The 27541-nt window shown below is 37.8% G+C and overlaps 2 protein-coding genes across 9 annotated transcripts in view; one reads left to right on the top strand and one right to left on the bottom strand.

Moving 5' to 3' along the window:
- Positions 1-1186, bottom strand: part of TCEANC2 (transcription elongation factor A N-terminal and central domain containing 2) — a 38516-nt gene extending 37330 nt beyond the window's left edge. The window contains exon 1 of one of the 5 annotated variants that reach the window (XM_059923097.1): positions 669-1186. The gene's annotated coding sequence lies outside the window, so the exon portion shown is untranslated. Of the gene's footprint in view, positions 1-94; positions 259-282; positions 486-668 lie in introns of those variants that run through there. The other 4 variants (XM_059923108.1, XM_059923067.1, XM_059923086.1 and 1 more) reach the window with 4 other exon arrangements.
- Positions 688-25765, top strand: TMEM59 (transmembrane protein 59). 4 transcript variants are annotated; one of them, XM_059923026.1, is made up of 9 exons: positions 688-1047; positions 5000-5032; positions 6051-6156; positions 7586-7680; positions 10283-10435; positions 12012-12093; positions 12972-13056; positions 15661-15769; positions 25133-25765. In XM_059923026.1, exons 1-9 carry the CDS (start codon positions 856-858, stop codon positions 25286-25288), a joined length of 1011 nt encoding a protein of 336 aa, XP_059779009.1. In that variant the 5' UTR covers positions 688-855; the 3' UTR covers positions 25289-25765. The 4 variants fall into 4 exon arrangements, with proteins under 4 accessions (XP_059779009.1, XP_059779018.1, XP_059779027.1 ...); XM_059923035.1 differs by having other exon boundaries at positions 689-1047; positions 12975-13056; XM_059923044.1 differs by lacking the exon at positions 5000-5032 and having other exon boundaries at positions 691-1047.
- Positions 25766-27541: the final 1776 nt, after the last annotated feature.

Genomic DNA, 27541 nt, shown 5'->3' with positions numbered 1-27541 from the left:
GGGTTAGAGTTACCCCGGGTTCTATGAAGTTGTCTTAATTACCGCACCATAGCCACAACCCCAAGGGTTCCCCTAGTAACCAATAACCAACAACCTCCTCCAGATCTCAGCAGGGTCCTCACAGCAACCAGTCATCTCCAGGAACTACTCCGTGGTCAAAGGACCCTAACCACGACTGTCGTGCTCTGATCCCAAAGCAAAGGGAACCACCACCTTCCTCTGCCCTCAGCACTCAGGAGCCCAGGAAGGGGAAGCCTAACAACGATGTCACGTGAGACCCACCAGGAAAAGCAGCCCTGCCAGCAGCTGGGCCTCTCCAGAACGCACCCTCTGAGGGCCCAAGCCTAGACCTTGGGGGTCAGAACTAAACCGACGCTTCCTTCCACGGCTACAATTTCTCGTTTGTGGCTCAGCCAGCCGGGAGATCACCGACGCCCGTCAGCGGGGTGGAGAGGATGGGTGTGAACCAAACCACATTCCCCAGAATACACCGCGAAGGGGCGGGCTCGGGCGCACCTAGGCCGGCTGTAGTTCTCCGAGACCAACTTTCCCAACCCACCGTGCGCCTCCAGCCTATAGAGAACTACATGCCCCAGCGTGCCTCGCGAAGCTAAGGTGTCGCTTCGCTCTAGTACTCGCGATATTTGGACCCACTTCCTCTCGCCAACCTAGAAGTTCGTAGACCTAGAGGTGGGGCGAGAGGCGGCAGTTTCGGGCGGGTCAGGGCGGAGCTGAGAGGACGGCAGAGGCGGAAGCAGCGGCCCGCGGGACTGGGAAGGGGCTGGTCCCGGAAGGAGGAGGAAACCTGAAAAGAAAACAGCAACAAGCTGAGGTGCTGTGACAGAGGCAAACAAAATGGCGGCGCCGAAGGGGAGCCTCTGGGTCAGGGCCCAACTGGGGCTCTCGCCGCTGCTGCTGCTGCTGACTATGGCCCTGACCGGAGGCTCGGGGACCGCTTCGGCTGAAGCTTTTGACTCGGTCTTGGGTGATACGGCGTCTTGTCACCGGGCCTGTCAGTTGACCTACCCCTTGCACACCTACCCCAAGGTAGGGCCCGTCCAAACCGGGCTACAACCCTTCCGTGGTCTCCCATCTTTCCGCTCTCCCGCACCTCTGTCGGCTCTGGGAGCCTGACTGTTGAATCCACCCTTCAACCGCTGTCTCCCATCTGTGTGGCTCCTGTTTTCTTCCCTAATCTTACCCGCACCGCGCTTCTGCTGTAATTACCGGAAGTTTGTGCCGCACCTACCCTGTAATAGGCTGGGGACACAAAAATAAGCAAGACACAACCCCTTTCTCTGGGGCCTTGCGGGGCAGCAGGGGAGACGAACACTCGGAGGGGGGAGGAGTATCTAGATGATTAATGCGGGGTCCTCACCTTCCAGGGACGGCGGGGGGGAGGGGGGCAGTTGCAGATACGCCAGCCCAGAAAATGTTAACTCTTAACCCCTGTTCCCTGAGCGCCTCTCTGGGCTGGGAGCCTGCAGTCTGTTCCTGGAGTGAAACAAGTAGACAATTCCACCATAGTATGAAATACATCAAGGAGTTGGGAGACGCTCAGGAAGGGCTTTCCGCCTGTGTTGAGTAACTGTACAAGGCGCTCACACTGGGACTGGAATGGCTTAGAGAAAAAGCAGTTAGGTTGCTGCATTCAGAGAACTTACCATTCAGTGCAGCAGAAGACAGAGGGAATAAGTGGAGTAGGAAAGAAATGAGACTGCCCTTCGTAGGGGGATCACAACTTACAGACAGAGTGACCCCTCCTCCCCTCCTTGTCCGCCCTCAGGTGCTGCCTTTCCTTTAATTCCATTCCGCTAATCGAGTTGTTTTGCAGCTTCTAGAAGAACTGTTGACTCAACATCCTAAATTGCGTGGTGACTCCCCCACCCTTCCAAATATATAATTTGGGTATATCATCCTTCCTCCCCCGCCTTTCCTTATGAGAGCTTTTGCTGGTCTTTTTGCCCTTGCTTTTCCTTCATCTTCCCTATGCTGTATGCTTAACTGTGTGGCTAGCCCTCTTTGCTCTCTCAAACTACAAAGTGACAGGTTTAGGATGTTCCTTATTGGCAAGTGCTTTCAGGCTTTTGAAATTCTGAAGTTCTAAATGCTATCACTGCCCGTATGTTTGTTTACTGCTGGATTTTACATTGCTTGAGGATTATAAATTTTGAAGAAAAAGTGTGGGAGAGGGGATCATCAAATTTTCAGTCAGAGACAAATATAGCAGTCAAGAGAGAGAAAGGAGGAATTCTGACTTCCAGACTTTCAAATCCATGTGTACTGCTCCTGGATACATTATTTTTTTCTCTTCTTATAAACCTCTCATAAGTAAGAGGATTGTATGAGGAAACTAATATTGATTTGGCTTGGAATTGGGCAGAGACTTATTTTGTATCTTTCTAGTGTTTGGATGTGTTGGTTGTTTTGGTTTTTTTTTCTGAGATTTTCCTAGCAAATTTGTAGTTTTTTGAATACATATGCTGCGAGAATAAACAATTCAAAAGGGTAAACATTTCTGAAACCTCTAGGTATTTTTATAATATCCACTAGTTTCTAACAATTGATGTGATATCTAAGTGTTTTTTACTTATTCAGTAAAGCTGTTCTCCCCAGGAACTCTAAATCATCTGGCTCCCTGTGTGTCCTGGCCTTAAAATTTATTAACTGTCTGCTCTCTGTTAGCCAGTATGATGGGAGATTTACCTCCATTATCCCCAATTCTCACCCTGCAAAGTTGGGTTTTACAGTTGAGGGAATCGAGGCTCTGAAAGGTTCAGTGACTTGCCCAAGGTCACATAGCCAAGAAGTAGTGGAGTAATAGGAATTCAGTCCTAAAACTGGCTGTAGTATGGTGCCTTCTGTTAATAAAGTTGTATTATGACAAATATTTAATTTACTTGTTTCACTGATGTCTGTCAGTCCTCCTTCAAATTATTGTGCTTTACAGTTCAGGAAAAAGCAGTGTGTGTTATAAGAAATTAGATGAATTTACAAGGTCCTGTAGCCTCTCTTGGTCTGGTATTTGTGACTGGCAGATAGAGCTCTCATTTTAATGACTCTTTTTCAGAATTAATTATTTGTTTCAAGAAAGTAGGATACTTTACTTGTTTGTAAGTAGATACTTAAAATTATTATATTTTACCCTTTCACTTTCCTCAAAAGTATAATTGCTTAACTTGTCTGGGTCCAAATGCAGGAGACATAAGTCATGTTAATAACAAAGATAATTATAGAGCTAGCTTGGTCATTTTTTAACAGAGTGTGGGCTCTGGAACCATACAAACCTGGGTTCCATTCCCAGCTTCATTTTTTTTTTTTTAGTAAATTGATTGATTGATTGATTGATTGATTGATTTTTGGCTGAGTTGGGTCTTTGTTGCTGCACGTGGGCCTTCTCCAGTTGCAGCTAGCAGGGGCCACACTTCCTTACGGTGCGCGGGCTTCTCATTGCGGTGGCTTTTCTTGTTGCGGAGCACGGGGTCTAGGCGTGCAGGCTTCCGTAGTTGTGGCACAAGGGCTCACTAGCTGTGGCTCGTGGGCTGTAGAGTGCAGGCTCAGCAGTTGTGGCGCACGGGCCTAGTTGCTCCGCGGCATGTGGGATCTTCCCAGACCAGGGCTCAAACCCGTGTCCCCTGCATTGGCAGGCGGACTCTAACCACTGCGCCACTAGGGAAGCCCCCCAGCTTCACTTTTACTATCTGTGCGTCCTTGCTGATTACTTAACTTATCATGACTTCATTTTGTCAACTATAAAAAAAAAACACCTCACACCTTGCAGAGCAAGTGTGAGGATTAAAGATAGTATACATGGCACTCTTAGCACAGTGCCTAACACATGGCAATAGATAGTTATTTCCTTTGCCCAGTGTCATAAAACCAATTTGATACATACAGTATATTAGTAATACTGAATAAGAGGGAGACTAGTTAGCCTGACTTAGCTCAGGATAAGAAAATGCATGTAAAAATCTATAGATAGTAGGGTTCCTTCTTTAAGGAGGATTCATTAAGTTTCCTTCTAATTATTTAGCTGGTATTCAGTTTGGTGGGGAGCACCATTTCCTTGTGCTCTAAATTAGGGAAGGTCTATTTTATATAAGCTTGCCTGTCACTTTGGATACATAGGGCATGAAATATTATCTAGAACATGAAACAGTTACTTGGAATAAGGTTATGATTTTTAATAGCTATCAATTGAGTGCCTGCTCTGTGCCAGGTATCCTATGATACATTAAGTGTTAGCACCATGCCTGGCACATTATGGGTGCTCATGAAATATATTATTAATGTTATGTCTACTTATTAGTTAGTATAGCATAATGTTAATTATGTAGATATAAGATAATATATAAATAAAATAATAAAGTATAAAATAAAATCCTCATATTTCAAGATTGGCATATGAATATTGTCACTGTTTTACAACTAAGGAGTTGAGGCTGAGAGAGATTAAGTCCCTTGCCCAAGGTTGTACAGAATAAGTGGTGAGGCTGAGCTTCTAACCAGGGCTAATTCCTGAACCTAGGCTCTTTCACCATGCTACAGTCTCTTCTGAAAATGGTACTGGAGGGCTTATTGGATTGGTTTAACAAATGAAAACATATCTGAAAATGAAATGGTATGCAGTATAGCTCATACTAATGAGCTCATGCTTCCCCTATGCAATATAAGGAAATATGTGGTGCTCCAAAGACGTAAGAGAATTCTTCCACTGTTTTACAAAGCCTGCAAAAGCTACTCAGGTATGAAATTTATTTTAATTGCTAACTCTTTCAATTTCACCATAACAATAAATGCAGCTAGAACTGAAGTCCAAAAATGAACTACCTTCAAAGTTGTGTAATAAAGCTTGTTTAATATTAGACTGCAGCCATCTCCTCTTAATGGATTGTTGCTGCTACATAAATTTTACTAATCCTGCTGGAAAGAAATGCATACCTTTGTATTCCGTTGGTTGCTAACTGGTATATGCACATGCTGTTTCCTTCCTTATTAGGTGCCTGCCAGTTTGTACACAGTGAACTACACAGTAAGTTGAGGGGGCTCCCCCACATGTACTGGTTTGTTTCAAATACTATACATTTAACCAAAGAAAAGCCTGTTGAAGACGTTGTCATTAGTCTTATTAAGCAGTTCACATTTTCCAGCGATGAAGAGTCTTTCCTGTCTTGAGCTCTCACACATATGCAATGATGCTTATAACTGTTGTTTTCTATTTTTAAAACCAATTATTATGATTAACACTACTACCATTTATTGAGCACCTTCAGTGTCCCGGGCACTGCACTAGGAATAGCTGTCTTCCAGCATTATTGAGGGGTTTGGAGATAATTTATAGCTTTTATTTCCTTTTTGAGATTTAGATATGTAAAGTAACTTGTACACACTGACCTAAAAGGTTTTATTCCAAGTCTGGCTGATTCCAGTGGCCTTTCCCATATGTCACATGTTGGCCTTGTTTGTGTTCTCAGTTCAGGTAAACCAAGTTTAAAAAAATCCTTTCATTTAAGCATTTTTTTAGATGTATACCTCACTTTGTGGGGGCCTTTATGGCACTATTTGCCACGTGAAGCTAGTTGTGATACTTTTCCTGATAAGCCTGATGATTCGTATAAATATTTATGTGGCAGAAGTACACCACTGGTCCCTAAAGTACTTGTTTACTCATTTCTACCTCTATTAAAGTTCTGATTATGTCACTGTTATTTTTATTTTCAACTTTTCCCCCCAAAATATGACTATGGAATATGGGAAAAGGGTGATGTTTTTACCCACTAGGTTTGTTTCTTGGATATCACTTTTATTATTTATTTATTCATTAGTTTATTTATTTATTTTGGATGTCACTGTTAAAATAAGAAACTAAAACTTCTTTGTATGGCAAAGGTCTTGGTATTACCTGGCTCCTATCATTTTTCTTTCAGTCATAAATCTTTTGTTGGACAATTATAATAAACCCTATTAACTTTGCTTTCTTTTTGACCTTTTTTCCCCCTGAAGGAAAAATGCTAGTTTTTGGTAATCCTCCCTGTTCTTGAACTCCCTAGGAAGAGGAGTTGTACGCATGTCAGAGAGGTTGCAGGCTGTTTTCAATTTGTCAATTTGTGGATGATGGAATTGATTTAAATCGGACCAAATTGGAATGTGAATCTGGTAAGATGCTATGCTAATGACATCAGCAGTATATAACATTGGTGTTTTCTTTGAGTTGTGTTATGCTTTTTATGTGTTTTCCTCAGAAAATGACAGACATACTGTTTAAACTATTCATCCAGCATACTTTAATTATTATGAAGTTAAACTCTTTAGTAGCTACTGCTAGAAATTTCATGGGCTTTAAATTTCATCTATTTATTGAGACAATGTTTATTTTATGCTGTGGATAGGACACCTTTGTTTAAGTAAGCATTTGGTTTAGACAAATGCAATAGTAATTACCCTTCTTATAATTCATCACTACCTTTTCAATGGATGGTATAATTTTCCTAAGCCTTTCATTCATAGGCTAGTTGACTTAGCTCCAAGTTTTTTACTGAATCAGGCCTTTGACTCAGTATTTAATAGTGTATTCTTTGTGGGTCATGCCAATAAAAGAAGTAACCAGAGTTTTTGTCGTCTCTTAAACCACTATTCTTACCTTTTACCAAAAGTGATGTGTTTAATAAAATAAACCTGTAATCAGGACAAAATTGACATTTAGCTTTTTAAAGAACTGTAATGGAATTTTCTCCATTCATTACCTTACACTGTTTATTTAGTGTAGCAGGAGGTACCTTTCTCCCTATCACTATGCCAGTACTCACATTTAGCCTCTGTGATATCATAAACTTTTTTTATGGCTCAGTCTCCTAAATGGCCATCTTTATATGTGCGTAATGCGGTTCAGTTTATTATCTAGCACCTTTGGGAAGTATATTACAAATGCATGACTGGGTGGAAAGAAAAATAAAATTGTTATAGTGGTAAAGTGTTATATCACAGGAAAGAAATGGCTCTAGTGAACTAAATGAAGAGTATATATGGTAGAGACTCATTCCAACTTTAGAATCCTGCTGTGGAATATTTTCTAAGTTCAGTTTTCTCAGAATTTAGGATGTTAGACTGATTGCTTTGTTTTATTTTTCCTTGCCATGTGAATACCCTTGCTTCTCAACTAAGTGATTCAGTTCCTAACAGTAATATCATATATTTGTGTAAATTACTACAGTATATTATTTTGTTCAACTCCATGAAATAGGTGGTGGTAGTTCAGTTTTAGACATACAGAAATCAATAGAGAGGTTAAACAGCTCCACCTAGGTCACATACACAGCCAACAAGTGGTGAAGCCAGAATTTCAGGATGCCAGTTCAGTGTTTTTTCCACTATGCAAACCTTAGCTATGAGGATCACCTCATATGAATGTCATCATGTAGCCAGAGCCTGAGTATGTAGTTAATAGATTTATACCTGGAAGATCTGACTTGTGGGACGCAGAAGATATGGAGTTTTATAAAATTTCTTTATAAGATGCCAATGTTCTCTCCCTTTTCTTTCTCTCCTTCTCTTTTTTTCTTGTAATTTGACTGTTTTTCTCTTCCAGCATGTACAGAAGCATATTCCCAATCTGATGAGCAATATGCTTGTCACCTTGGTTGCCAGAATCAGCTGCCATTTGCTGAATTGAGACAAGAACAAGTACGAAACAATTCTGCCTTTCAGAAATGACTGCTTAGATCGCACTTTGTATTGAAATGTATATTGCCCACATGATCCTATTTTAGTGTTGTATTTTATAATTAGTCTTCAGCAAACAAATGATATGTTTGCAAATAGAAAAGTCAATTGATTTAATTACTTTTGTATAATGCTTTACTGTTAAGAGGTATGTTCACACCTATAATCTCATTTTGGTTTTTTTCTCGGTCCAGTGACAATATTATCCCCATTTTGCATATGAAAAAACTGAGGCTCAGAAAAATTGAGAGTTCCTTTTTTTCATCCCATCTGCCATTGCCTTAACTCAAATCATCATTATTTCTCATCTGTATTACTAAATTAACTTCCAATCTATTTTCCCACTTCAGCCCCCTCTAGTCCATCCTTTAGTCTGTGTCCAGATATTTATTTTCTGTGTCCAGATATTTATTTTCTAAATGGAAGTCTCGTCATGTCATTCTCCTATCTTACATACTTCAGTAGCTCCCCATTACATACAGGTTTAAGTCCAAACCACTTATCACAGCCTGGCTCCTGATTACCTCTTCTATATCATCTCTTATAATTCCCCACCCCTCATACTGTATCCAAACATGCTGGGAAAAGTTTTTTAATTTTATTAACTCTGGCATAGGAAGTACAGCCACATGGTACAAAACTCAAAAGGTTAAAAAAAAAAAGTATACAGTTGACCCATAGTACTACTGCACTACATGATCTGCAGTTGGTTGAATTCTCAGATGCAGAATCGTGGATATGGGGAGCCAACAATAATTTGTGTATATGCACAGATTTTGGCACCCCTAACCCCTGCATTGTTCAAGGATCAGCTGTATAATGAAAAGTCTCCTACTTCTGTATCTCTTAGCCACTCCATTTTGCTCCATTAATGTAGCCAGGGTTACCAATGCAGAGGTAATTTATATATATACAAGAATACATGTATTCTTTCTTTTCTAAAATATAAGTAATAAAGAATGTCTACTCATTTTTTTTCACTGCATACATGTTTCATTGTATGGATGTATCATTTATTTAAGCAGTCCCTTATTTGTGGACATGTAGGTTGTTTCTAATTTTTTTAATTTATAAATGATGTTGCATATTTTTCACATTTATATCTATAGAATAAAATCACAGGAGTAGAATTGCTGAGTTAAGAGGTATATGCATTTTTAATTTTGAGAAATAGAGCAAAACTGCCCTCCATGGAATTTGTATCAGATTTAAAAATTGACATATAATTCATTCTATAAAATTCTAAAGTATTCGGTACAGTAGTTTTTAGTATATTCACAAACTGTGCAACCATCATTACTACCTAATTCCAGAACATTTTCATCATCAAAAGAAGAAATCTCATACCCATTAGCAGTCACTCTCCTTTCCTCTTCCTCCCAGTCCTTGGCAACGTACTTTTATTACAGTTTTCATTTGTGTTTCTCTTATGAGTAACTTTAAACATAATTTCTAATATTTAAGACCCATTTTTATTTCCTTTTCTCTTAATTATGTACGTACTGAACAGTTCTTAATGTTTGTAATATGACATTATTTCTTCCCTCTGTCCCTTCTACTCCCCATCTGCTCAGTGAATCCTCTTGACTGAGGGCAGGTGTCATGTCCTTTGCGAAGCCTTCTTAACCACCTCTCACCCTAGTTTGGGTTATGTGCCTTTTCCCATACACATGTATCACCCTGTGTTTCACCTCTGTCCTATACAGATTAAACACAGATATACAGTGATAAATAAACACACATGGTTTAAAAATCTTAAAATTTATAATCTTAACGAATGCTTGTTTAGTGAACTAATCAGTGAATGATTTCACAGCTATTAAGTGGGAAAATTGGATCATGAATACAGGTCTTCTGATTCTAAAAACTCTTCTCTCTTAATACCCCGTACTGCCTCTCTTTTGGAATATAGCAGAACCAAAGCTATCCCTAGAGTTCAGCAAGTTGTATCCCACACTTGTGCTCTAGAGGGGCCCACTGCTGCTAAATAAGTCAAGAAGTCAGAATTGGAGGGGAGGTGATACCAATTAATGTAAAAATCTCATCAGTAGCTTACTGTATATAGTCAGCCCATAAATACTTCCCTCACTCACCCTGTTGTCAGATACCTCACATTTTATGATGCATATATTCTTTTGATTGATTTTTCCCTTTTTTCCATTGGTGTTCATTATAGCATGGTTTATTTTACATGAAAGCATTAAAGATGAGAATAGTATGATTTGTCCCTTCCCCTTCTACCTCTTGAGGACTTGCTAATCCTTATTTAATCAAATCTTAAGATTCTCCACATTTTTGGACCTAATTCAAAAGCCTGTTATTTTGATAGAGGTGACAGGTAGCTTATAAGTGTGTTTGGTCGCAAATTAAAGGATCCTGGGATTTTAAGCTTCTCATAGTTAATTTGCATAGGTAATGAAGAGTTTACTGTAATGCTGATGACTATGGTAGAATCACTTAATGGTTTATACTCTGTCCCAATAAGGATTTGATTATGTTGCTCTCTTGAATGTACATATATAAAAAATAATATATTTCTCATGATTTAATTTTTTTTTTTAAGCTCATGTCCCTGATGCCAAAAATGCATCTACTCTTCCCTCTAACTCTGGTAAGGTCATTCTGGAGTGATATGATGGACTCTGCACAGAGCTTCATAACGTCTTCGTGGACTTTTTATCTTCAAGCTGATGATGGAAAAATAGTTATATTCCAGGTGATGACTGTGCTTCATAGATTCATTTAAATACCGACAGTAGTAACGTATATGTCTTAAATCAATGTCTTAGTATAGGGCCATGTACTTAGTCCCTTACAAATATTTATCATCAAATAATAATTACTTACTAACCTACATTAAAACATTGGGCATCAGGACCCAATGTGACTTACCCTTCCCTCTGCCCATTGGAAACCTATTTAAAGCCTGTTGTTCCTTATCTTACAAGAACTCTGAATCTGCTAAATTTTAGAGTGGTTAAATTGATAAAAATGAAACCTCTAGATATGAGACATAAGAAAAGTTAATGTAGTTTGAATATAAATAATGGTGTGTATTTATATCACATATGGATATTAGGGAAAAGCAATAGAACATAATTTTTAGTTGTTAATAGTGCTTTTTCTCATAACTCTTATAAGAGAGCTTGTTGGAGAAGCATATTGCCTTCTGGAGAGGTAACTTTTCTCCTACCTCATTATGTACCATGTGATATGATAATAATAGCTGCGTCCTTGAAGGTTCATGTGTACTAGGCATTTACATATATTATCTCAAATCTTCAAACAACTTCATGAGGTTGTATTATCACTATTTTATTGATGAGTAAACTGTGAGTCTAACTTATTTAAGGTCATGCTGCCAGTAAGTAACAGAATTAGGCTTCAAACCTGGGTTACTTTAGCTCCCTACCATGCTGTCTTCCTTTTAATTTGGTTGTTAAATTCCTCAAACTTACCAGCCAACAAATTATGTTGTGATGCTTTCTCTCAGGTAATAATTAAAGTAAACCTTTTAATTATTATTGCCAATTGAGTGGCTTACTATAAGGCTAGTCTGTGATTTTTAGCATCGTCCTGAGTCTTGGGTCCCCTGTACTTAATTTGGTAATATGTAAAACACAGAAGGAGTTTTCTCTCTTTAAGTTCATGAATAAGTTCTGTGTCTGAAAGCTACTTAAGTTAAAGCTTAAGTTGACTCTCAGAGCGGAGTCCTCCTTCATTCCTGATTAGAAGTGAGATTAGCTCTGTTTCTCTCTTTATGTCAACTTAAGTGTGGCTATGATGGAGAAAACGCCACTCCAGAGAATCAGTGCTACATGGAAGATGTAAAGTATGGAGCACTGAGCTATAATTTATGAATTACTCATACTTAGGGAAGAATGGAATGTTTCAGATGAGAAAGAATAAAGTAATATGTGTTTAACCAGAAATTTTGGCAGTCTGCTAAATTATTCCTGATCAACCAGAATTAGAACTCAGTTTTGCATGGTATGATACTTAATGTACTATGTTGTAATTTGTCCCTTTTTTTTTTTTTTATGTTGTCAGGAAATTAAACTGACTAAATTCTTGATGATGCTAGAAGTCTGTTTCTTTGCAAGGCACTGGATCTAATGTTTAGCAAGTGCAATTAAAATATATTGTGGTTAACATGTTTTATTTTTTATACCATACTTCTGTTACTTTTTCTCAATTTGAATGTTTGTAGAGATGATATGTTATAGAACTTCCTACTGAGAAAAGCTTAAGAAGAAGTACAAATGACTTAATTGCTTTCACTATCATTTTAGTCTAAGCCAGAAATCCAGTATGCACCACAGTTGGAGCAGGAGCCTACAAATTTGAAAGAACCATCGCTAAGCAAAATGTCCTGTAAGTTTTATTTTAAGTAGCTTGGGATTAAAAACATTAACAGTCCAATCTGGTGGTGGTAGAATTGGTTGTATGATTGTTTTTACACTAATGGAAGGTGAATAAATAATTTTTAAAACTGTGGTTCTCAAACCTTAATATGCATTGGATCTGTAGAGTTTGTTAAAGCAATTTCTGAGCCCCACCTCCAAAGTTTCCAGTTTACTAGATCTGGGATAGGACATGAGAATTTGCATTTCTCACAAATCCCAGGATTCTGTTGCTGCTGGTCTGGGGACCACACTTTAGAATCACTATTCTAAAAACATTTAGTTTGCTTTGAAGGATGTTTTGAGTATGAACTAATGAGAGATTCTGGTATCTCCCAACAAACTAACCAAATAGTGAAACTACCCTGAAAATATGTTTTTATTCTATTTTTATTTCTATGCTAGAAGAGAATTTAAACTTATAGGAATAGAAAACATCAGGCTAAAACTGCTTACCTTTTAAAATGTGCTAGCTCATACCTTATTTTAGATACTGATTTTATTAACTTTTTAATTATTTTGGTGGGTGGATAATGACAGCACATAACACAAGGCCATCTTTAACTTTAGACTTGAACAAACCAAATTCTATTATTACATTCAGAAATATAATTAAACAGAAAGCATCAATGTCAATAAGAATTTGAAAGTAAAATAGGAAATTCATAATGTTGTATAATATCCAGTTGGTTTTTAATGTGCCAGAGGAACTTGCATTCATTATAAAATATGTCAGATTACATTTACAAAAGCAGCTGGATATCTGTACAGTGTATATATCTAGAAGCAGTCATTTGAGACTAGCTTTTGGAAAATAGGATATCATAAACTTGTACCTTATTATTTCAGCAGATCTGCAAATGAGAAGTTCACAAGCACATAGGAACTATCTTGAAGATGGAGAACGTGATGGTTTTTTAAGATGTCTCTCTCTGTATGTATTCATCTTCACTTATGCATATAGGAGATAAAATCTGGCTTGTATCAGAGAGATGCAGTCCTTTTTATTATTTTAGAGTTATATTAGCTGCTCAAAAGTAGAAAACTTTTTTTTACCTTTTACCTTTTCCCCACCAAATCCAAAGTTGTACTTTTGGATATTTTAGTTTGTTTAAAAGGTAATTCTCATACTACTTTAATCAAACCCAAGCGGGTAGTTTTTTTCACAGCACAAAAGCATCCTTGTTCTTATTGGGAGTCTTTGATTTATGTTACGATATGTGCTTCTTCAGACATCTCAGTTAAGCTTTAATTTAATATTTATTGAAAAAAATTCACATATGAGTAGACCCACACAGTTCAAATCCATGTTGTTCAAGGGTCAATGGTATTTACATAGCATTTACATTTTATTAGATATTATAAGCAATCTAGAGATGATTTAAAGTGTACAGGAAGATATGCATAGGTTATATGCAAGTACTACACCACTTTATATAAGGGAATTGAGCACCCTCAGATTTTGGTATGGGAGGGGGCAGCAGTCCTGGAACCAGTGCCCTGGGGATACCAAGGGATGACTGTGTGTCTGAATGGTTTGGGGGTTGGATTTTTGTTTTTATCTATATGGCCACACAGGAGGCTACGGGAGGTAGATAAGGGCTATAGATAAAGGAGGGCTTTGTGTTCTATACTGAGTGTCATCTCCATGCCAAGGATTCTTTTTTTTTTTTTTAATTTAATTATTTATTTGACTGTGTCGGGTCTTAGTTGCGGTGTGGGCTTCTCTCTAGTTGTGGCGCATGGGCTCTAGAGCACCCAGGCTTAGTTGCCCCTCAGCATGTGGGATCTTAGTTCCCTGACCAGGGATTGACCCCGCGTCCCCAGCATTGGAACGCGGATTCTTAACCACAACGACCAGGGAAGTACCCATGCCAAGGATTCTTAAGGGTGGCAAGAGAAAGTGGGCAGGCGAGGGTAATTGGTACTTTGTGCCCTCCTGGGAAGGAATATCAGGCCTTCTGAGGGTGAGAAGGGTTTTATCAAAGTATGCATGCTTCTACTCCTCCAAGGAGTTCTGATATGAGCCTTCTCCTTGCAACCACTCCCCACCCCTCGCCAAAAAAAAAAAGAGAGAGAGAAAGAGACAGTAGGCCATAGCACTTGGTGATAATTATCTACTCTGTGTCAGGTACCAGACCAAGCACTTGAGTAGAGAGGTGAACAAGTGTGTATATACTCTAGTGGACTGTTCTGTCTCAAGTGTAACACTTCAGTAGTCCACACTACATGCTTCCTGTAATTTCTTAGAGTAGAAATAGTTTCTTGAGAGGTTTTATCAGATATCAGTAGGGTTATATTAGAACCTAAAAATTAATACTTTTTACTGAATAAACTCTTTAAAGACTGGATAAGGAAATGAGAATTTAAATTTTCCCTTCCTTTCATTGCTAAACTTGCTTTTGACCTTGTACAGAAAAAAAGGCAATTTTTCTCTCTCTCTCAGTATTTTGGATTTTTGTTGCAGTTTAATAAGTTTTATGAAACCTAAGTAATTATCTAATATTAAGTTACAGTTTATTCTTTTTTTTTTGACCGCGACACGCGGCTTGCCGGATCTTAGTTCCCCAACCAGGGATTGAACCTGGGGACCCGGCAATGAGAGCACTGAGTCCTAACCACTGGACTGCCAGGGAATTCCCTACAGTTTATCCTTAATACTGCATTACCTAGCATCTTATTGATGCCTTATTGCCTTTTAACATTTTGTCATGTTTTATGTTATTCTTTTAAATCTAACATTTTAAAAATAGCTTCACTTGTTCTTTAAATCTTAATCTATAGTTTAGCAAACAATAGGTCACTTATGGAAAAAACTCCAGTTGCTGATTCTTGTAACTGGCCTCTACCCTAAGATATTTTAATCATAAGAAAAATATAACTATATCTTTTTAAGATATGTGCTAATGGATACAGAATGCTTCATAATAGATATGCTCTTGTAAGTTGAAATTCAAGTAAATTGTGCTAAGTTAAATATTTGAAATGTAGTAGAGAAACTAACTTCTGGAAGCCTGTTGTGAATCCATTTATAAAACACATGATCATTTCATAATTTACCTATTATGTACCTTAATTCTTTGGAATATTGGGTTTTCTTAAAGCAAGTATTATCTTAATACCTTGCAAAATAATATATGACATTTGTGTAGCACTGTACAGTTTATAGGACACTTTGATTTGCCTTATCTCATTTAGTAATTAAAAAATACCCTTAACAGTAATTTGCTTTAGTTTCATATATTTAGTAGAAAGCCAGTATGTCTGATTTTTTAATTTATAAAAGTAACGTAGCCATGTTATAGAAACTTGAGTAATGGAGGAAAGGACATCATATCACCCTAATATAATAGCTATTATAATATTTTCTTCTATAAGTATGTTTTTTAAAATAGTTTTAAAGGTAGTACACATAAAGTTTTAATTATATTATTAAGTAAGTACACAAGGTTGATTGCCTGTAATTGTTAAGAGCCTCCTATTTTTTATATTATGCAATTTTAACATAACTAATTGTTGATTTTTTTTCCCCCCCCAGTAACTCCGGCTGGATTTTAACCATGACTCTTGTCCTCTCCGTGATGGTATTGCTCTGGATTTGTTGTGCAACTGTTGCTACAGCTGTGGAGCAGTATGTTCCCTCTGAGGTAAATTTAATTCCAACTCTTAGGCCTTTTGAAGACTGAGCCATATGATTTACTTTTTTTAATGCCTTATTGGTTTAGCTAGAAACGCAAAACCTTTCTACTAATAGAATGAGAGAAGATTTGGTGGTTTTAATCACACACCGGGGTTGGCACACATGAGAATTACAGGTTCGCAGCACAAGAATCACTTACCAATTTTCTGTGATGCTAACTACCGTAATGACCAGTGTATGCCGGCTGGTTTGAGTACAGTGTCTCTCTTCTCCCTAGATCTTTGAGACTGAAAAAAACCCATTGACATCAGTTTCTAAGGTGATATATAAGAAACAAGACTTGTAGAACTACTTAAAATTTTAAATTTAACATTGCCACAAATGTTAAGGAATAATTGCTGCTTTAGAAGCAGCAAGGCTAGAGCTTTTGATTTTGAGTAATGTGTTCTGGTATACCCTGAAAGAGATGGAAAACTGTCTTGACTTTCTTGGTAATTAAAATTTAACTGGCTCAAGAAACATACTGTTAAGGTAAAGGATTTTTGTTTCAGAAAAAAGGTCTAATTTCAGTATGGTACTGGCACAAAAACAGAAATATAGATCAGTGGAACAGGATAGAAAGCCCAGAGATAAACCCACGCACATATGGTCACCTTATTTTTGATAAAGGAGGCAAGAATATACAATGGAGAAAAGACAGCCTCTTCAATAGGTGGTACTGGGAAAACTGGACAGCTACATGTAAAAGAATGAAATTAGAACACTCCCTAACACCAGACACAAAAATAAACTCAAAATGGATTAAAGACCTAAATGTAAGGCCAGACACTGTCAACTCTTAGAGGAAAACATAGAACACTCTATGACATAAATCACAGCAAGATCCTTTTTGACCCACCTCCTAGAGGAATGGAAATAAAAACAAAAATAAACAAATGGGACCTAATGAAACTTAAAAGCTTTTGCACAGCAAAGGAAACCATAAACAAGACCAAAAGACAACCCTCAGAATAGGAGAAAATATTTGCAAATGAAGCAACTGACAAAGGATTAATCTCCAAAATTTACAAGCAGCTCATGCAGCTCAATATCAAAAAAACAAACAACCCAATCCAAAAATGGGCAGAAGACCTAAATAGACATTTCTCCAAAGAAGATATCCAGATTGCCAACAAACACATGAAAGAACGCTCAATATCACTAATCATTAGAGAAATGCATCAAAACTACAATGAGGTATCACCTCACACCAGTCAGAATGGCCATCATCCAAAAATCTACAAACAATAAATTCTGGAGAGGGTGTGGAGAAAAGGGAGCCCTCTTGCACTGTTGGTGGGAATGTAAATTGATACAGCCACTATGGAGAACAGTATGGAGGTTCCTTGAAAAACTAAAAATAGAACTACCATATGACCCAGCAATCCCACTACTGCGCATATACCCTGAGAAAACCATAATTCAGAAAGAGTCATGTACCACAATGTTCATTGCAGCTCTATTTACAATAATCAGGACATGGAAGCAATCTAAGTGTCCATTGACAGATGAATGGATAAAGAAGATGTGGCACATATATACAATGGAATATTACTCAGCCATAAAAAGAAACAAAATTGAGTGATTTGTAGTGAGGTGGATGGACCTAGAGTCTGTCATACAGAGTGAAGTAAGTCAGAAAGAGAAAAACAAATACCGTATGTTAACACATATATGTGGAATCAAAAAAAAAAAAAGAAAATGGTTCTGAAGAACCTAGGTGCAGGACAGGAATAAAGATGCAGACGTAGAGAACGGACTTGAGGACATGGGAAGGGGGAAGGGTAAGCTGGGACAAAGTGAGAGAGTGGCATGGACATATATACACTACCAAATATAAAATAGCTAGCTAGTGGGAAGCAGCCGCATAGCACAGGGAGATCAGCTCGGTGCTTTGTGACCACCTAGAGGGGTGGGATAGGGAGGGTGGGAGGGAGACGCAAGAGGGAGGAGATATGGGGATATATGTATGTGTATAGCTGATTCACTTTGTTATAAAGCAGAAACTAACACACCATTGTAAAGCAGTTATACTCCAATAAAGATGTTTAAATAAATAAATAAATAGAAATAAATAAAAACAATGACTTTTGAGCTCTAAAAAAAAAAAGTCTAATTTGATGATTCAACTTAGCTTTCAAGGAAGGAAAATTATTTATATAACTAAACATAAGATAATAAATTCTATTGACATCAGATCCAACTGAAATAAACTTTAGTTCTCATATGCCTCCAGAATGCAATAGAAAAAGAGAGAAAAGAAGAAAGGAGGGAAATTTGAAGAATGGTATGGATTAGCAGAGACAGGAGGGTGGACAATATTCCCAGGTACAGACAAGAATAAGCTACTATCAGGGAAGGACTGTAAGCAGCTGACTTGATTAAAAGAACTTAAATTAGGAAATTAAACCAAATGAATAAAGTTAGACAGGATTGGGAAGAACCTTGAATTGTGGAAGTGTTAGACAATGGGTAAATTTCTGTAGAACTCATCTGTTTGATCTGAACATCGTCTTGCTAATTACCTCTTTGTGTTCTTGTTTAGTTCTGATATCCATATTTTAATCATTTTATTGTTCCTGATAAAGTTGAAATTACACATCTTACATAGGATTGCCTTTGCCTATTACTTGCTTTTGAACTGCCCCATGCACTCTAAATCCTCATGGCAACAAAGCTACAAACCCAGAGTAGTAAATCTTTATTGACACTGTGGTACTTTATTCCTTCCAATAAGCACAATTCCTTCTCTTTACTTCTAGGATGCCCCTTGTAAAAGAAAGATACACGTAGAGATTGGTGTGGTTATTTCCTGGAAAGATTGAATTACTGGCCTCAGGTGGAATTTACCTTGATAAAATCACCACTACCTGGCTTCTGGTTCCCAGGACTACTGACTAATGTTGAGCACTTTCTCCTAGACACCGTTCTAAGCATTTTATATGAATTAGCTCATTTAGTCCTTTCAGTAACTCTGTGAGATGGCTGCTATTATTATCCTCTTTTCCAGATACGAAAACTGAAAGAGAGAACGTATTATTACCCCAGTGTCACATAACTAGTAAGTGGTAGAACCAGAATTTAAACCCAGGTCGTCTGACTCCAAAGCCAGTACCCTTAATTTTTTTTAGTTAACCTGGAATCATCACTAGGGAAGTTGATTATGTTACTTGTATCAGAAGCTCATCTTCTGTGTAACCTCTTTTGACACTAGGAAGTTGAACACCACTGGGACCACATGTTTCATGTTTTTGAGCCAGGATGCTCAAACTCTCTTACTGAAACAGTTCTTAGATGGACATTTCATAGTTTTTCCTCTCTTATCTCCTTACTTGACTTATGGAACTGACCTCCTCTTCTGGTGTTGTTTAGACATAACAGTGCTTCACATTGTGGTTTGGTTACATCTTACAGACCTGGGGATCTGTCCCTCCCTTTCAGATTACTCTTGATCTTTTTCTTCCTTTTAGATGTTGTCTCTGCTGTGATAAATTTTGTCTTGATTGTATAGCTTTAATTCTGTGAGAAGTTCTTTCCCCTTATTTTTAAGTTGTTTGTAGAACGCCTCATTGTTCCCACATATGCCCAGGCCCCTGGATCATAAAGCCTAAAGCATCAGAACCATACATGGAGTCCTGTTGGCAGCTATTACATTCCCTCCTGATATCTGCATATGGGTGTCACTTTCTTTCCCCTCTCTAGAACTCTTCTTCCTGTCCTTAACAATCAAAAGTATGGTGACACCCTCAAAGAGCCTATGCTTTCCTAAGATACATTTTCTAGAAAAATATAGCGAAAACACTCATTTGAATTCACTGCTTTTAGGCTTTACTTTGTATCTGAAACCACACTTTAGCTAAGTAATAATGTTTTTTCAACTATTTTTAATTATAAAAATTCTATCTACTTGGTATAGAATTTATAAAGTTATATATAAAGAAGCAGGAAAAAAAATCACTCATCCAGAACTATTTCATATTGCCATTTTAGTGGATTTGTTTTCACAATTAAAAACTGTATAGGACTTCCCTGGTGGCGCAGTGGTTAAGAGTCCGCCTGCCAATGCAGGGGACGTGGGTTCAAGCCCTGGTCCGGGAAGATCCCACAATCCGTGGATCAACTAAGCCCGTGCTCCACGACTGCTGAGCCTGCGCTCTAGAGCCCGCGAGCCACAACTACTGAGCCCGCGAGCCACAACTACAGCTACTGAGCCCGTGAGCCACAACTACTGAGCCCGCGTGCCTAGAGCCCATGCTTCGCAACAAGAGAAGCCACCACAGTGAGAAGCCTGTGCACCACAACCAAGAGTAGCCCCCGCTCACCGCAACCAGAGAAAGCCTGTGCACAGCAAGAAAGACCCAACACAGCCAAAAATAAATAAATAAAAAAGTATACTAAAAAAAAAAAAACTATAAACTGGGACTTCCCTGGCCATCCAGTGGTTAAGAGTCCGTGCTTCCATTGCAGGGGGTGTTGGGTCAGTCCCTCGTAGAGGAACTAAGATCCTGCATGCCTCACAGCGCAGCCAAAACAAAAAGGAGAAAAAACAAGCTGTATAAACTATTTCAATATTAATGTTTCTTATTTTAAAATATTGCAGTGTAAATACTCCTTCCCTGGTATTTTCTCCTTTATTTATTGTAAAAGTAGCTGAGAATTTAGCATTAGGAAAGTTATTCAGATTTTCTTAATCAAAAGCCACCTATTTTAAACTTTACTTTCATAAAACCTTTTCATTGATTTTATTATTGGAACATAAGTTACTTCTGACCTCTCTCCATAGTAACATGAGACTCCATTTTAAGTAATACAAGCAATGAGCAATGTTATTTATATTTTGTTATATTGTTTATATATATAATCCTATGTGTTTATAGGAAATCATAAACCTGCTGAGAGAATGTTTCTCTTCAGTATGGACCTGGTATCTTGAGCTCAAACATGAAATATAAAAAGCTTCCTTTTCAGTCACTACAAATAAAGCTTAAAATGGTGCTAATAAGGGCCAGGAATGTAGTCTTGGAAACTTATGAGCAGCTTTATTTTTTTTATTTAGGAAAGTTCTGAAATAATTTATCCTTAGCCTGTTTTGTATATAGTAGGTACTAATCATATACCATTTGATAGTAATGCCAGAAAGAGTTGGCATTTGTTGATCTTAAAGCAGTATCATTTTGAGTGACTTACAAAGATTTTGATCCTTTTTTCTCCACTGTTTTTCCCTGTTCTTTCACATTTATGATGTCGTTTTTTTGAAACTTCATGAAATAATGCTTTTCTCTTGTTGAGCTGTCTATTTAAGATAATAAAGAGTTGTCATTCACAGTGGTCCTTGTCAAGCAGGTCAGACCTGACTTATAAAAACAGGGTTTAGCAATATTGGATATTCCTTTCTAGAGACCAGGCAGCCTCAGAAAATTGCCAAAGCAACAAATAATAATATAACTGCTGCCTCAGTGTTATCTCATTATCTGTTTGCATTCTTTTTTCTTATTTATCAAGACCATGATCATCTGATTTCAAATGGTTAGTTAAGAAAGGTTTTAGAAGACTTCAAATAACATTCATGTTAGTAAATCACGGACACTTACGGATAACATACTATGTGCTAGGCCCTGTTCAAGAGATTAGAGGTACAATGAAGAATAACATGAAGGTGGAACAAAGTTAAATGTTAAAGGCTGCAACGACTCAAGAAGTAGGGTGGGGGCTTCCCTCATGGCGCAGCGGTTAAGAATCTGCCTGCCAGTGCAGGGGACACAGGTTCGATCCCTAGTCAGGGAAGATCCCACATGCTGTGGAGCAGCTAAGCCCAAGCGCCACAACTACTGAGCCTGCACTCTAAAGCCCACAAGCCACAGCTACTGAAGCCCGCATGCCTAGAGCCCGTGCTCCGCAACAAGAGAATCCACGACAATGAGAAGCCCGTGCACCGAAACGAAGAGTAGCCCCCGCTCGCCGCAACTAGTTAAAGCCCACGCACAGCAACGAAGACCCAACGCAGCCAGAAATAAATTAATTAATTTAATTAATTAAAAAAAAAAAAGTAGGGTGAAACATGTCTTAAACTATAGTAAACATTATTTGTCTAAAAAAAAAAAAGACTAAGAATCTTGCTGTTTAAAAGCTTTAAGTCTCAAGAGAGACAATCAGAAAACGATGTAAATGCCATAGCTTTTTAATCTAAATTCTGTTAAGAAAATGAGTTTTAGAAAAGATTTATGTAACTTATCTAAGATTGCATAACTGGTTAGTGGCAAAGGCAGGCCTAAAGCCCAAATACATACTAATTGAGTTTATTTTTAACTTTTAGAAGTAATACATGTGACATAAAATTGACTTCCTCTTCCTCACTTCTCAGATAAACCAGTCAATAGTTTTTAAAAATTTTTCCGAGCAGTTGCCATTTTACAATTTTATCTTCTATTTTTTGTTTTATCAATTTTAGACATTATCTGATGTCCTCCTACTAAAGGATGAGTTTAGTTCCCTTATACTGTCTCTCCCTTCCATCTCTTCAGTTGCTGGGGTTTTTTTTTTTTTTTTTTTTTTTTATAAATTTATTTATTTTATTTATTTATTTTTTGGCTGCGTTGGGTCTTCATTGCTGTGCGCGGGCTTTCTCTAGTTGAGGTGAGCAGGGGCTACTCTTTGTTGCGGTGCGCGGGCTTCTCATTGGGGTGGCTTCTCTTGTTGCAGAGCACAGGCTCTAGGCGCACGGGCTTCAGTAGTTGTGGCACGTGGGCTCAGTAGTTGTGGCTTGCAGGCTCTAGAGCGCAGGCTCAGTAGTTGTGGCGCACGGGCTTAGTTGCTCTGTGGCATGTGGGATCTTCCTGGACCAGGGCTTGAACCTGTGTCCCCTGCATTGGCAGGCGGATTCTTAACCACTGAGCCACCAGGGAAGCCCCCAGTTGCTGGTTTTTATAATGTATATTATTATTTTGTATACTTTTAGTGAGTGCTTTACAAATTTCTGTTGATTCCTCATTACTGCCTTTCCTTCTCCCTTTTCATACTGTCTCAATTTTCATTAATTATTATGATCCTTGACAATAAAATATACTCATTCTTCTGTATATATACTTTCATAGGTTGATCTGAAAAATTAAAATCCACTAGGCAGCATTTACAATATTATGATTATATAAATATTCAGAGTAGAACACTGGTTCTATTAGAACACTGGCAAATATAAACCTGAATTACTTAAAAGTGTTCCCAGGAGAATCTTCCATATATCTGTTTTATGGAACCCATTTTTGTTTTGTTCTGGCTTTCTTCCCATTTTCTAAGTCATCTCAGTTGCTACTGTTTCTTGTATGTTATTTTCTTTCTTGATTTCCTCTTTACTTTTGCTGGACCTCCTTAAGTAATTTTTTTCATAAAGGGTACTTGGGCAATAAACTTCCCAAGGTAACACTTTTGAAAATACCTCTATTGTACCCTTGTATTTGATTAGTAATTTGAGAATACAGAGTAGCCACAGAATCACTGAACATACTGGTTAGAGGTTATCCATATGCTCCCATCCATTTCTCTGCACAAATTTTACTCTTTCTCCCTGATCTTCTAGATAGCTTCTTCCATATAGATGTTTGAAATCATTTGAACAGTTCCTGGTCGCTGTTTCAAGGTTTTTAAATGTTAGAGTTGTGAAAGTTTTTCTTTCATTGTGCCCCAGAGCAAATTATCACATATTAATTTGGGTTTTAAGGAGGCCTTAGTGTATCAGATCCGTGTCCAATCCATCAACCACTGAATTTGTGTTGAAAATATTCTCTTACTGGAAAAGTGTCAGGTCCTGGGCCACCTCCTTGGTGCAGGATAGTTGTTGCCTTGAAACAGTAGACAGCAGACCACATCTGAAATGTCTTCAAGTAAGCAGCCGTCATGACAATCACTTTTAGAACATTTTTATCACCCCAAAAGGGAAACTCATACTAGTAGTTACTCCCCATTTCCTCCCAAGCATCTTCACCAGCCGTAGATGACCAATATGTGTGGTCTCTTGTGACTGGCCTCTTTCACTTAGCATAATGTTTTCAAGGTTCATCCACGTTGTAGCATGTCTTGGTATTGTAGATAAACTTTTGAAGGTGCTCTTTATTCAGCATCTTCTAAAAGCACCTTTCCAACATCAGGTACTTCTGTGTGGGTCTGTCTTTTTAATATAGTCAGTTGCCCTGTCAATAATGTCAGCACTTCAGTTTTTTGTTTTTTGTTTTTTTTTAATTTATTTATATTATTTTATTTATTTATTTTTGGCTGCATTGGGTCTTCGTTGTTGTGCGCGGGCTTTCTCTAGTTGCAGTGAGCGGGGGCTACTCTTCCTTGCAGTGCGCGGGCTGCTCATTGCGGTGGCTTCTCTTGTTGCGGAGCATGGGCTCTAGGCACGTGGGCTTCAGTAGTTGTGGCGCGCAGGCTCAGTAGTTGTGCCACACGGGCTTAGTTGCTCCGCGGCATGTGGAATCTTCCCGGACCAGGGCTAGAACCCGTGTCCCCTGCATTGGCAGGCAGATTCTTAACCACTGAGCCACCAGGGAAGTCCCAGCACTTCAGTTTTTAACTTACAGAATCAGAGATTTATTGCCATATGCATTAACAACAAAATCTATCCCATTTGTTAGTAAAAACTTTTCATTTTCTTTTTTTTCCTTTAGGAGATAGACCTATATCTAAATAGACCTACTCTCAAAAGATATTAGACATTTCCATTATACTTCAGTGAGTTTTATGACATTTGCACTGATTCTGTGTTATGCTTTCATTCTTTCGTTTTAGTATCTATCTTCTTGGATATGTTAGTAATAATTTGAGCTTTTATATGTTTCTGAAGACCTTTCTATCAATGTTAAAGTATTTCATGTACATTCTTTGTTCTACTCACAGCCTTTTAAAATAGTACATACCATTTTCCATATATGTTAATTTAGAACATTTAGTAGCAGAGAAACTTACCCCAAATCATTTGACCACTTGGTTGGAGAGCTAAGATCTTAAAGGAATTGATCACTTAAGGCATCAAACATCCAGAATCCATGCTCTTGTATGACCTCACTTACTCCATTTAAACCTGAGCAATTTTTCTTGATGCTCAGTTGTTAACTTCTAAGTATTTTAAGTCAGTACATGTGGAAAAGTTTTCTTTGGCCATCCACTGGGAACGTAATCACGTATCTGTTAACACTTTGAGTAAAAGCATTTTTGAGGATGTTTATAGAAATTTTTTTTTTTTTACCAAATAACCACAGATTAAATTGCTATTTGAAGACTTACTTGCAGAGGTTCCTAATTATCCAAATTGCTAATGTTCATTGATTGTTTTTTGCAGAAGCTGAGTATCTATGGTGACTTGGAATTCATGAATGAACAAAAGCTAAACAGATATCCAGCTTCTTCTCTTGTGGTTGTTAGATCTAAAGGTGAAGATTATGAAGAAGCAGGGCCTCTACCTGCAAAAGTGAATCTTGCTCATTCAGAAATTTAAGCTTTTTTTTTTAAGAAAAGTGTATAGACATCTAAATTTCCATTCCTCATAGTGCTTTTTAAAATGGTTTCATTGGCTATAGGACTTAAAAATCACTATTAAATGCAAATAAAGTTACCCAAATCTGTGATGACTGTATTTGCTGTAACTTTACCTGTAATTTTTTTCTAGTAATTTAAGAGATGGATATTTGGGATTGTATTTTTATTTTACTAATATCTGTGCTATTTTAATTATTATTTGCACTGTTTTTGTTTGTTTCCTTTCTTAGCCAAATTCTGTGAGCTGATCATTGTTCTTCCCCACCTCCTACCATGTCAGTCACCGTAGTTAATAAGTTGAATACTCAGTAGGATATGACACTCCTGCTCAGCAATGGCCCACAACCTGTAATTTGAAATTTAGTAGAAAATGCCCTTTAATACACTACATTTTCAGTTGTATTGAACTGAAATCATTAAAATTTTATTTGAATAATTATGTGCTGAAATTTGATTTAATATACTCCTAATTTTCTAGATCTTCCCTTTCACCCCTACCCAACCCAGAGGATAATTAGGAAATGTTCTATGTCTGTTTATTGCTATATGATGATCAGGGAGCAAATTAAAGCAAAAATGATTCTCTCACAAATGCATTTTATGTTATTTTGCACACGCTATAGATTTTTTTGTTGGATGGATCTTTCCAAAGAACTATTTTTCTCTGTTAGAAAGCATATAAGTTAAAGATATTATCAGAGAAAGCTTTTCATTTTGATAGTAAGAATTAGACTCTCGTGTTGCACAATTAAGTATAGAATTCACTTTGCAAAAACTGTTATTATCATTCCTTTATTATTATTATCAATAATACAGATACAAAAATAAGAGTGACATCAAGTAACATAGTACACCACAGTCTTAATGAGATTCAGTGTCATTAGACGTGAAATGTTAAATGACTTTGCTAACCAATACTTTCCTCACTCACATGGGCATTACTGGCAACTGCAGTAGTGCTGTTTGAATAAAGAGTGAGTCACACACTTGCCTTCAGCCTAGTCATTAGCTTTCTCTGAGTCAAAAGAAAATACAATTAACTAATCAAGTAAGGCTTTGGTCACAAAATATAGGTTTTGCTTTTTTAAATAGTAGGTTGTCTAGATTTGGAAGAGGGTTAGAAAGTATGTCAGGCAGTTGTCTCTTTCTGATTTTTTGTGAGAAAACAGTTATAAAACATGAGAAATGGATTGGATTTACCTTAAAATAAGCCCAGTTGTCTTATTTACCACCCATGGTATACACTTATATTCATTAATCAGACACACAGGGGCTTCCCTGGTGGTGCAGTGGTTGAGAATCTGCCTGCCAATGCAGGGGACACGGGTTCAAGCCCTGGTCTGGGAAGATCCCACATGCCACGGAGCAGCTGGGCCCGTGAGCCACAATTACTGAGCCTGCGCGTCTGGAGCCTGTGCTCCGCAACAAGAGAGGCCGCGATAGAGGCCCGCGCACCGCAATGAAGAGTGGCCCCCGCTTGCCGCAACTAGAGAAAGCCCTCGCATGAAACGAAGACCCAACACAGCCAAAATAAATAAATAAATACATAAATAAATTTATTAAAAAAAAAAAATCAGACACACATTTAACTGTAGTGCACCCAGTGAGGCCAACTGAGGGGAATATATTCAAAATGCTGCAGATTTATAGGAGTCAGAGATCCCACTATTAGGAAAGGCCTCCCTTATAAAAACAAAACAATACGAAAGACTATCTCGATAAGAAAGAGCAACTGTATAATTGTCCTATGCTCTTCCACCTTCCCTTGGTTTTGTTTCTCTTTGCTTCCCGAATGAGATACCCCTGAGATACCCTCATTCCTCTTGAAAGCATTGATCCAAGTTTAGACAAACTTTCCCCTCTTGTTTGTAAGAGACAATTCCTTGTATGAGGAAATACCCAATCTTTCCTGCTATTTAGTAGGCACTCAAATATTTGTGTCCTGCCTTTTTATTTTCGCATGATTAAACCGGACTGACGTTTTCAAAAACAGTTCTACTTTTAAAACAGAAAAGAAAAATTACCACCACCACCACCCCCCAAAGGTATACAGCATAAAAATATGACTTGAAAATTGCAACAAAAGCAAGGAAACTGGCCCCTTCTAAAGTAACAGTTTAGCCCTTTGGGTGGGCCCAACTTTACTTGTTTCCATTAGACAGGTATCACCTTTCCTACCACACAGCATCTTCTTGGGAAACTTGCCTTGGTC

This window comes from Balaenoptera ricei, chromosome 1, assembly GCF_028023285.1.
Source record: "Balaenoptera ricei isolate mBalRic1 chromosome 1, mBalRic1.hap2, whole genome shotgun sequence".
Taxonomy (NCBI): domain Eukaryota; kingdom Metazoa; phylum Chordata; class Mammalia; order Artiodactyla; family Balaenopteridae; genus Balaenoptera; species Balaenoptera ricei.
The sequence above is the reverse complement of the archived record's forward strand: the minus strand, read 5'-3'. Positions and strand labels throughout refer to the sequence as shown.